Genomic DNA, 12,171 nt, shown 5'->3' with positions numbered 1-12,171 from the left:
ATGTTCTTAATTTCCTTTCCTGGCTGTTTTCTCAGTTGAGATCTCCAATAATGTCAGAGGAATAGGCCAGGCAGTACCACAGGCAGTGTTCAGCTGCTAAAAAGGAGCTGGGTGTGGATGGACTTCCCTGCTGGTTTACTCTGGCTCAGGTTCTATCAATTCCATTTCCTGAAGAAATCTGCCTTTCGTTGTGGGGAGGCTAAAGGTGATGAAGGTGCCTGCAGTCCATAAAGGAAAATAGTAATAATAAAATAAAAATAATAGCAACAATGTGTCATTGCTATTATTATTATTATTATTATTATTATTATTATTATTATTATTATTATTATTATAGTTGTTGCTGTTATGTTGTTATTTTGTTGTTGTTGTTGTTATTGTTGTTATTATTATTATTATTATTATTATTATTATTATTATCTTGGGTTGTTCCTTCAAGCAGTTGGTAATGTGCTGTTACAGCAAATGATAAGTTGGCTCCAGTTTTCCCTGTGCTTGGGTAGCTTGAGGAGAAAACTAGAGGCTCAAATCAATTGAATTTAACCTAGCTGGTCACAATTTTTTAATCACTGACACTAGAATACATTTAGTTATCCTGATCAGAAAAGAAAGTGGTACTAGTAAAATTAAATTGAGGTTTTCACCTTTTTCTATTAGAGTAAATGCCAATGTCATCTTTGTTAGAGATGAAGTGTGTGATGCTTGGAATCCATCTGTTGTGACACTTTATCCATTTAAAACCTACTTAAATGAGTAGTTTCCTCATTTTTTCTGTAATCATTCCACACCTGTAGGAAATTGTCTTGCTTTTCTGACTCTTTTCCCTGTTCTACTTGCTGCAGTGCTTGGGACTGCATGGGTATTTTTCCTTCAGTTGCTCATGAAAACAAGATGTGTTTCAGTAGGATTTCCTAGTGAACAAGATTTTACATGAATGAAGAAATAAATGTTTGATGCAAAGGCTTTCATTGATTCCCAAAGGCACGGGCCATACAAATTCCCTTACAGCACGCATTTCTGTCTCTTTTGCATAGTCAAAACTATTTCAAAAAGATGAAATTTTAAATATTTTATTAACTGCTGAGAGTTCTACCTTCTTGCTGTGATCATTTTCAAGGCAAGTCAAACCAGTACCTCCTTTCTCTGAGCATTAAACAGCTTTTATTATTATTATTATTGTCAGCTGTGGAAAGGTCAATTCTTTCACCTTGGGGAGGTGATTTAGGAGGGAAAAAAGGAGTCAAATAAGGTACCAAGCCCAAGGTAGCAGTTTGTAGCACATTTATAATTTTAATATCAGAGCTGAGAGATAATGATACAAGAAATTATTTTTTTTCTTGTTGCAGGATAATGCAAATTCCAATCAGGTACCTTTGAGGTATGGTTTTATAGACTCTGTCTCTTCCATTATCAGGTATCTCGGTGTCATGACCAGTCCATTGGACTGCACAGCATCTATATTATTACTAGCATTGATTGCTCATAAAAAATAGAGTTTATAATTAGGAGAGCATAAAGTTACTACCTGGAAGAGTGGATAAGGAGAAAATGAAATCAAAAAGTCACTTAATCTTAGTACTGCAGTTCTGCAAAGTACCATTTCTTTTTCTCCTCATATAACTGAGTTCTGTGTTGATAACAAGCTACTGAGTTAATAAATCTGTGGCAGCTATTGAGACTTCTCTTTTAATAACAGAGCTAATGAAGGAGCATTAAGGGAAGGAAAAATAGATTTTGCAGGGTTTATTCCCATCTTGGTACCATGCTGAGTGCAAGAAGACTTGAGCAAGGCATTGTTTTTATAGCAAAATCCATCTGGGTTTTGGCATGGTCACCACTGCATTCCAGGGTTATGTGTACTAAAAAGGAACTCCCGGTTTGATTGCTCAGCATTTAATTTTATATTTTCTTCGTTTTCATTTGATCCAGCTAGCTAAAATATGAAGAGTATTTTGTGATATAAAAATCGGGGTTTTTTCCATTTTAATCCTTTGCTGCTCTGAGAAAGATCCTTTCAGCAGACTGAGCAGCCACTTTTAAAGTCTTGTGTTCACTTATGAGATAGATTATGATGTCTATAATGAGAGCAGAGTGGGTCTGCTTTTAAAAGAAATGAACTCCTAAGATCAAAGTGAGAAATAAAGTTCTCTTCCCTGTAGGTGGGGTTACCCAGTTACTGACTGGCGCACACAGAACCTATGATCATGTTTTCTAGTAATGTTTGCGTGTTTTCCAGGTACACCTGAGCCTTTGGGCAAGGATTTTTTATTTCATTTCAAATACTTTTAACTTACTCTTGTTTTCCCTCTCCATGCCCCCGTAATAAAAGGAAATAATGTTAGGATTTATTGATGTTATAGTTAATTTTATGCCTGAGTAGTCGGTCATGTTTACGAGCCAGACTTGCTTTGTGTTGTATTCGATATGGTCTGTTACACAAAAAAGGTAAATACAGATGTTGGAGATCACTGAATGTGCATGTGGAAAGTGATCGAAATTTAATGATTTTTCAAAATTCTTGCTCAAGTAACTGAAAGGCCAGCCCAATCCGGTTTCATATCTAATATTAAACCCTATGTTTTAACCTAACATATATGTTAAGAAAATAGTTTGTTGTTACCTGAAGAAGGAAATTCTGGGTTTTTTTATGATTTTTATGATTTTGCTTTGTGGTTTTTTGTTTTCCTAAAGTCCTGGCCCAGCTTTGCAATTACTGTCACGGAGAGAAAATGTTTTTCTCTACCAGGATGTGAATAAAAACTGAAAGGAGAGAATCTTAAAAAAAAAAAAAAAAAAAAAAAAATCAGGAGTTTTTAGACTCCGTTAATCTGTTTTTAACCTGTAGAGTTGATGGGCTTGAAAGTAGTGTTGGAGGCCACGGAGAGCAGGTATCACTTCACTCTTGGTGGAGCAGCAGCTCATTGGAGTTGATGAGTTCCCTTCCTTTGTGCTTTAATTGCCGGCGCTTAGTGACACTGCAACCAGCGGAGAGATTTATTCCCGTGCAAAACAGATTGACTTAGGGTAATTTGAATACTTTATGCATGGCTGGATTCATTAGGAAAAGGAGGCAAGGCAGAACTATAAAAAGAACTAATAATCTTGCTAAAGGAGCCGTTAATTCCCCGTAGCATTGGGGACACTTCCACTGAGCAGGGGGAAGAGAGGCTGATTCTGCAGTCTCCACGGGCAGCCTCTGTTCCCTGTCCAGAAACATCGCAGAGATGACTTCCTTTGTCCTGTTTAAATTGCCTGTCCCGTTTCTGGCTTTGCTGGGTTGGAGCAGTGGCTGAGGTTGGAGGGCACCTCTGGAGGTCACCTTGGCCACCCACTGTGCCCAGCCTGCTTCCCTGGAGATTGTCCAGGACTGGGATGGAATATCCCTGAGGATGGAGGCTGCAGCACCTCCCGGGGCAGTGCCCAGAGCCCTGCAGGCTCAGGAGGAGTTTCCTGCTGGTCACAGTCACGTCCTGTGTCGTGCCAGCTGGACATCACTGGGCAGAGCCTGGCTGCAGCTTCTGGGCACCATCCTGCAGGTGTTCACAGCCACTGCAGCATCCCAGCGCTCTCCCTGCTCCAGCCTTGCCCCTGGCACTCAAATCCAGCCACAATCCAGCTCACACACCGTGTGTGTACCCCCAGACGTGTGTGCCCAACCCTCAGCATGGCACTGCCAGGTGGGCTGAGCAGGCAGGGAGAGCTGAACCTTTGGGAAAAGCTGAGGAAAACTGAGTGCCTGCAGTGTGCCTGGCAGGTGTTTTGCTTGGGAAGTGACTCTGATGCCTTAGGATTTCAGCTTTTGTATTTTCCATCTATTTGTAATTCTGCAGTTCTTAACTCTAAACTCGAAACACAGTGTGAGCTGCTGCCTCCCCACTTTGGGCAGACACAACAATTCCTCTCCAGGGCTGGGGATAAGGACCCCTCACTGCCCCAGCCCTGAGAGATGGGAACACAAGGGAGCTGGGGGCAGCAAACTTGGGGTCAATGATTCATCACCTGAAGCTGGAATTGGAATACTGACCCCCAAACAGACCAAATTTATAAAGTTGTGAAAACCTGTGACGTGTGGTCCATTTTTGGGTGCAGCCCCTGGGGGTTTTCCTCTGCCCTAAATGTACCTGAGGGCCCTTCAGTAAATAGAACAGCTTTTTATTCCTTTAACTCTGTCTGCCCTCTGTGTTTGGGTAGCCCCAAAAGGCATCAACTTCTTTATGATATTCCAGCCCTGTGTAAAAGTCCCAGCCCTTTTCTGGGACATTCTGATGCTGCAGCAGTGTAGGGGTGGAAGTGATGCAGAGCAGCAGCTAAACACCATGTGAAGGAAAAAGTCAAAAGGAAGCATCCACCAAAACAAAACAAACAAAAAAACAATGACAAAAAATAAAATTTGCATGGCAGGAACTCACTGTCAAAAAGATGCAAACCTGCAAAACACTAAGAGGGGGGTTAATCTTCTGCCCCTTTTTTTGTGTGTGTGTGTATTCATGGCTTTAAAATTTAATTGTAAAGGCATTTAGGAGTTTGACTGGTACTTGGTGATTGTTTCCCTATGATAGAGACGTATTTATTATTCATTGCAATAATTACTGCGTAATATTTTATATTGAAAGTTGTTCACGTTGCACCATCAGGAAATGCTTAGGAAGTGGCTGATTTAACTGTTCTATTTTTAACTCTGTACCAAATTACAGTGGGAAGTGTTTGGGCTTTTTTACTTGGAGCATCTACTAGGTTTTCACCATGGCACTGGTCAGTGCATTCCCATGAAACTCGAGGTGTATTTTTCCAGAGATTCTGTGCATAAATTATTTATAAAATTTGGAAGATTTTCACCCAGAATTTTACTTATTATGTGCTGTTTCCAAGGGGACTGTGTTTCAGGATTCTCCTAATGCTTTTATCAGCCAGCTTCTCTGATCAAGAAAGTAATTTATTGCTGATTGCAGAACTCTTGAACTCAGTCTGGCAGCTGCAGTGTGAAACTTCTCTGATCCAGTCTCCTACTTACTTATTTACATATCATTCAGAATGATTTTCAGGGCTGTTTGAAAACCTCTTGACATTGCATTATCCGTGTTTCAAATCTTGTGGTGATTTGTTTTTTCCTCTCTTTTTGTTCCAGATAACAAACGAGTAACTTTGGAAAGGTCTCGTTCTCGACACAACGGAGCAATTGCAGCTGTATGATTCTTCTGATGCCAAAGAATTAATGAATTGTTCTATTTACAATGAAATGGATGTGCTTTGGGAAGAGTTTGTCATCCAAATTGGCAATGGTCATGAAGGAATACTGGTATTGATTAAACGAGATGGTGTAAAAATATGTAATTTTCAAGCTGTTGCTAAAGAAATCCACATACTGTATCTTATTACTCAAACTACCAAGATCTGTAAACAGTGTTAAACAGTAGGGTATATATCTTATTTTCTTATGTTCTTTCTTTTTTTTCCTACGCCTTTTTGTTTAAGCTAGCAACTCACATGAAAGAACTTGGGGATATCTAGGTTATATTTTATATAGGTAAGAAAAATATAGTTCTGTTGAAAGAGTACAGCTGTGGATTCCATTTGCAGTTCTGATTTGAACATGAAAGGAAAAATAATAAAATTGTATGTTAATAAATTCAGAGATGAGCTGGTCTACATTATCAGAATCTTTTTTGTAAACCATAAAAAAGCAACACATAGCCCCAGTCAGGTTGCTGAAAACCTTATCTCAGTGTAAAGCCTGGTGGATTCAGCTGTTTTAGCTGCCAGTAGGAAACACCACATATCTCTACACTTTTGGTGATATGATGATGAGTAGTTACTTATCATTGCTAAAAAGAAAAAAAAAATTAAATAAAACAGAGCATAGGATTTTTTTCCAAAATGATATCAAGGGCAGAATATGTTTTTAACTGTACCTAAGGAGGGATTTTTTCTAATTGTGCACTTGTATATTCTTTATAAAGATATTTGGGGGAAAGTGTGATTGTCCTATTTTGAAGATGCTCAAGTCGCTGTGTGTGGGTTTTCAGAGATGAGATACACGATGAAGATTTTCAGAACTGCCTCTGAGTTTTTCCTCTGTTTCTCAGGTAAAATTTGCAGAGGGGTCTTCACTGGGGGATTTCAGTGCTGAGAGTTCAGCACCTACCAACACATTTCCTACCTGGAGCACTGCCCAGCAGTGACCAAAGCCTGATTTTTGGGAAGCTCCTCCCTTGATGGCCATGGCCTTGCACTGCAGCTCCTCAGGTGAGCAGCTGCCACTCCCTGGGGAGCCACTGTCCCCTTTGTCCCCAGGTGAGTGTCCAGCCTCATCCTGCTCACTGAAAGCTCACTGCTCACCTGGATGGGGTGGAGGATTGGAAGTGGAATTCCAGTGGAACTACTGCATAACTTGCTGAGCTATGGTGATTTTTTTTTTATTTTTTTTTTTAAAGAATCAGGATGCTCTGTAGTAGCTGGCACTTGTTCTCAGATTTTTTAATGCTTATCACTGATTGATGAAATTATATTGTGGATGCTTTTATTGCCTGGTGTTATGGGGAATTTGAGGGTTTTTTAGTGTCTGTAAAGCCTGTTTGGAAGGTGAGGTGTCACGTGGTTTCTGTGCACAAACTGCTTGCTCTGGAGGGATTTTGCTCCTGGGGCAGTGGATCTTTGCACTACTGCTTGAGCCAAGCATCTTTGTACAGTCAATTATTTTTGCTTCTCTGGCGAGATCCTCTTTAAACTATCAGACTAGCGTGGGATAAATTCTCACAATTGCAAACTACGTTATTGTAAGAAAGGATACAGCTCCTTTTCAATCTAGTGTTGCATTTTTTTTTTCTTTCAAAACTTGTCTGCAAAGAATATAGGGGGTTTGCCCACAGCTGTAAACACAGGAATACCACTGAAGCCTAGTGAAATGCTTGCTGTCAACTAAATACTCTCTTTAAACTGTTTGGGGATTTTAGTAACAAACTGAAGAGTTGTATGGTACTTCAGGAATTAAACTAAAAAAAAATATTAAAAAAAAGAAAAAAAAATTAAAAAAAAAAAAAAAAAAAGAAAAAAAGAGAAAAAAAGCATGCAACAGGATTTTGTCTCCTTGTTTATCAGTAAGAGCTAAAAAGAATTCTGTTCTGTTTCCTGCAAGGTCAACATCAGCCTTGTATTGAAGCATTGCTTCTTTAAATGGAACTATTAAATTTACAGTTATAAAAATGTGCTTAATGTACAAAGCCAGTTTAAAGGATTAGGTTCATAATGTCTATATAAATCAATAGTGTCTTGGAATTCAGATTTTGAAATTAGCATTTTGCTGGGATTTACAAGTCTCGGCGTAATCTTTATATGTGAAAACTCAAAAGCTCTCCACAGAATCTTTATATGATAGCAGTAATTATTAGTGCACAAATTTTCCATTTCCATGGGTTATATTTCTTTTTGGAAAGCTCTGTGAAAGCTGGCTACAAATTTTGAAGAACCAAATCTTAGGGGAAAAAAAAAAGGCAAATCCAAAATAACAACATCATCCAATGCTTCTATTTTACTACTATTTTTTTCATATTTGAAACATTTATATAATTTAATGGACATATCTGTTAGAACAAAAGTGTCTTTCAAAGGAAAAGTAGTTTAGAAGATAATTTATGTAAATATAGGGTGCTCGTATTTATGAAGTCTAAAATATTTTCTGAAATTGATGCTGGTCACTTTGTCTTTTGATAGTTTTTCAGTCTATATTAAATTGCAGATATTTTTAATGTTTTTATTATTGATCTAATTTTCAGAGGTGTCACATGTCTATCTAGAAGTGTAGAAGAGTAGCACCTTTTTCAGAAATGCACTTGCCTTATTTTCTAATTTAAAAAAAAAAAAAAAATGAAATATATCAGTTAAATTATATTTGTATTCAAAGTAATCCCAGAAAGAAAATCACTGGAGGGTTCATACATAAATTTCTTCCTAATTATGTTTCACTCTCTGTCCTCTGAGACATGACGTTAACAATATACCAGCACATCTGTTTGCATTCACATTTTACCAGTTACAAGTACTGAGAGAGTTTTTGGGGGTTCTTTTTGTTTTTTGGTGGGTTTTTTTTTGTTTTGTTTTGTTTTTTTGTTTTTTGGGGTTTTTTTTGTTAATGATGTTACACTGTTTACATTTCTTAGTTTATTTAAGAGGAAGATGATTTTACCTTTGCGATTAATCGAACTCAACCTCCAAACGTCATGGGAATTAAATGTTTCAATCATATACAAATATACATATCTGTGGCTGAGCTGCTGGCTCTACAGATCAGAAATGGGGAGACACTGGGCTCCTTTGGGTCCAGTTTTATTTCAGTTTACTGACAAAACAAGTGCAACACGGTCTGTCATGTATGTTTGTCTGTGATTCTGCAGGGATCCTTTCCCAGCACACCGGTGATGTTTGTGTTAATCAAATTATTTGGCTAAAACCAAAACAGGATCAGTGCCTCGGGGGGCACTGGCAAACAGCTCCAGGGAGCGTTCCCAGGAATTATTGTCATTTGTTCTGGTTTTAGCTGACTGTGGTCAACGTGAGAAACGTGATCTAAAATGATCTGTTCTTCTTGAGAATTGAGAAACAAGAGCGTTCCCATAGCTCCCTTCTGTAATATGCAAATAATCATGGATATCTGTATATTTTTGCATTTTTGTGTGTGGTATATGTACTACCTCAGACAAATGCTGTAAAGTAAAACCCATAATATTTTCATGGTTTCTATCCAAGCCACAATTCATTAGTAACCTACTTTAAATTCATCCCACAGCACACCAAACTCTGAGAATCTGGCTGAGTTTTGGGTTTGGCTCTGGAAATCCTCCTATAGCTTTTGTTGAGGAAACTTTGCAGCCTTCAGCTTTTTCATCCCTCGGGCAAACCCCTGCTCTGATGGGTGCCTTTAGTCCTTCCTACCCTGAGAATGATCTAGCTAGTAAATATTTCAAGCTGGTGATAGTTCTATGGGAGCAAACTTCCCTGTGTCTGTAAATCGCTTCTTTTCCTTTCAGCAAAGGCTTTGGCTGAGTTCTACTTTTGCTGTTTGCCTTCCAAGTTGCTGCAAGGTCGGGCAGGACGAGTGCTGAGCAATGTCCAGCCCGCCTCTGATGTGCCATACTGTATTTGCAAGTTTAAACTCATTTTTAAATAAGTATTGTAAGAAACCTTTTCCTCCGCGGTGTCTCCACGCGCGCCCACGCATGCACGTGAAATGTAAATTTAAAAAAAATTAAAAAAAAAAAAATGAATTAAAAAAAAAGTAATCAATCAAAGCAGATGCAGCCAAACGCCTCAGCTTCAGGTGTCTCCAGGTCTCATAGTGCTGCTTTTGTGCTCCAGGGAGGGAGTTGTGTGAGCTGTGCATCCTGCAGTCCTGCAAGCACCCACTGATGTCCCTGGGAGAGTGGGAAAGGAGAAGGATTTGTTCTTGGAGTGCTTTAGCACTGTTTGAGGTGATACATATGCCACAGAATGTGAACAAATAACCTATTACAGTTCAGTCAGTCTGCTATCATGCACCATTTGATTTCCCTTTTGGAAGTCGTAGAACTCCTGATGCCAAAAAAAAAGGAAAAAAAAAAAAAAAAGAGAGAAAAAAAAGGTTAAAAAAAAAAAAAAAGGTGACAAAACTCATGCATTTCTATTTTTTAAACAGCTCTGTGTTTGTATGTAATGTTGAAAATAGGAATTTGATGAAATCACAGCCTGGCCATTGTTAATCCATGTATTCTGAAAACTGTAATAAAGATATACATACCATGATTTTGGTAGATGCACCAATGTTTTACTTGATTATCATGTTTGTTTCCTATTGAGTACCATCACCTCAAAGCCTGGGTTTGCTGTATAAAATTGTCATGCTGAAATTACATTCCATTTTAGCTTACTGTCATTTTATGGATTTGTCTTTTTTTAATCTGAGGTGTCAATTCTATTTGACTTTTGGGGAACAAGGTGCCTTTTCCAATGGAGAAGGACTTTAAGAACCAAATAATCCAGAACCATACGTAATTTAAAAAATGCAGCATGATCATGGGGATAACTATTTAACTTTTACAAAAATAACAATAAAAGGGAATCAATGAACAAATTCCATGGGTCCATATTTATTTTAAGAGGCTGAGTTTCAGTATATAATTTCTAAGACAACGTATTGTCAGACAGCTATTGCTGATGTTTCCCTAATTATTTCGTTCATTCCTGAAATGGTCTTATCAGAACAGAAACTTGACAGACTCTTCCCTTCAAAGCTGTTAATGATGTCACCAGAACAGACTGAACTGCGCAACAGTATAGAGAGACAGCATTTGATTTTACTGAGAATTCTAATTGGGTATAACCCTAATGAATATGAGCAGCCATGTTGATACAGCTTCCCTTAAGTAACTTTTTAAATGTGGAAAAGATGTGCCCAGGAAGGTCAAAGCCACAGTATATATTATAAAATTTCCCCGAGCCTTCTGCAAGTGCCCACAGAAATATTATATAAGTTTTGAGTCTTGAAGCAGTAATAACTGGGTTCTTTTTTAAAATAATGCCACTATCAATTGTATGGGTTCATTAAAACTGTCATTGCTTTCCTGAGCACCCTTTGCCTGCTGATAGAATATTTGATGGTTTATGACATTGTTTTCATCTCATAATTACCTCGAAGTAGCTAATTCCCTGCCTTTAAAAACTCATAATGAGGAACTTAAAAGTGCATTTAATGGTGGCATCAGGTAGTTAAAAATGATTTCATAAATTCTTTTTCACAAAACCGAGCGCGGATTCTGTTTGGGGGAAAACATTTCCAAGTTATCTCCCAGTTCCTGTGAATTTACCCAGCCACAATGGAAGTGTCATTTGAATCATCCCCACTGCACAGCAGGCACGTAACAGCAGTGAGTAATCTGCAGTCATTCACAACAGCATAACTTAATTATTACTTTAATATGGCGTTCCTACTCAGTTGGGTATTTAAAGCACACAGTGGTAGAGGAGAGCTCTCTCCAGTTGAGGAGAGTGGGAGACAAGCATCTGACTTCTGAATAGTGAAGGATCAACAAAAGGAGGAAGCGGGATGCTGATAATCAGCTGTCAGTCTGAGTTCTCAATCATGCTGGCAAAAATACCCCGAGCAACTTGGTGATTTACACCTTTGGAAACGCTGGAAAGCGGCATTGGGAACCACAATGCCAGGGAGGACAGGAGGAAATAACGAGGGAGAACAGAACACTTTAAAAAAGTGGATTGCAAAGTGATTTCTGGAAGCTTCACACAGTGATGAGAAGACAGAAATGCCTCCAAGAGGAAACCTGGCTGGTGCCACAGAGGGCTGAGCTGAGGAGGGCAGGGAGCAGGCTGAGAGCAGAGGGGGAAAGCCACCATCCAGCACAAGGATCAGCCCAGCTCTCACCCAGCAGCTGCAGGGGGATGCTTGTCCATCGGGGTGACACCTGGTGCTGCACAGCCCCGGAGGAGGGCAGGGGTTCACTCTCTCCTCACTCAGCCAGATCTGCCTTACAAATGTCTGAGTTGTAGTTTTCTGACAGTAACCATCCTTGTCTGCTGGGCTTTGGTGGTCTGTCGTGGCAGGTAAAAGGATTATTAAAGAAAGGGCTCATAAAATCAGGCCTGCTCTGCCAAAGGTAGCCTGCCACTTCTAAGAAATTTGCAAGTTCCCGTGTGAAAACCAAGACCTGTTCCTGGGTTGAAAACCAAGGGATACCTGCAATAACAAGGGATTTGTCCCATGACTAAAGAAAATATGTGAACAATCCAAGAACAGAGAGATTTGATGGACAAGTAGAACACCTTTTACTAACCAATAGACTAACTGGGAAGACTAATTAGCCAGTTAGCCAAAGTTGCCCATGAGGTCTGTAAAAACTGTATAAAACCAGTTGTGAAAATAAAGAATTGGCTTTTCCCACATGAAGAAAATGGAACCTCAGCAAAGTTATTACCGTAGCGGCTATCCTCAGCACTGCACTGACAAAATTCAGTGCAAAGTTTCCCTGCAAAATTCAGGTCAAAATCCCCATATCTATCTAGAGTGTTCTCTTCAGAGAGCACCAGGGAACCTAGAATAAGTTAGAAAACAAGATCCTCTAACGCATAACTTCACAACAGATAAAGCAGGAAATTTAAAGGATGTTTCTTAACTATAAGGCGGAATTA

The 12,171-nt window shown here is 39.0% G+C and overlaps 1 protein-coding gene across 1 annotated transcript in view; it reads left to right on the top strand.

Annotated features, from left to right (window-relative positions):
* Positions 1 to 9,901, top strand: part of DIAPH2 (diaphanous related formin 2) — a 170,725-nt gene extending 160,824 nt beyond the window's left edge. Inside the window, exon 28 of the mRNA XM_066338673.1 lies at positions 5,126 to 9,901. Coding sequence (XP_066194770.1) covers positions 5,126 to 5,190 — 65 coding nt within the window. The 3' untranslated portion in view covers positions 5,191 to 9,901. The remainder of the gene's footprint in view (positions 1 to 5,125) is intronic.
* The last annotated feature ends 2,270 nt before the right edge of the window (positions 9,902 to 12,171 follow it).

The sequence above is a fragment of the Sylvia atricapilla genome, chromosome Z (assembly GCF_009819655.1).
Source record: "Sylvia atricapilla isolate bSylAtr1 chromosome Z, bSylAtr1.pri, whole genome shotgun sequence".
NCBI lineage: Eukaryota > Metazoa > Chordata > Aves > Passeriformes > Sylviidae > Sylvia > Sylvia atricapilla.
The sequence above is the reverse complement of the archived record's forward strand: the minus strand, read 5'-3'. Positions and strand labels throughout refer to the sequence as shown.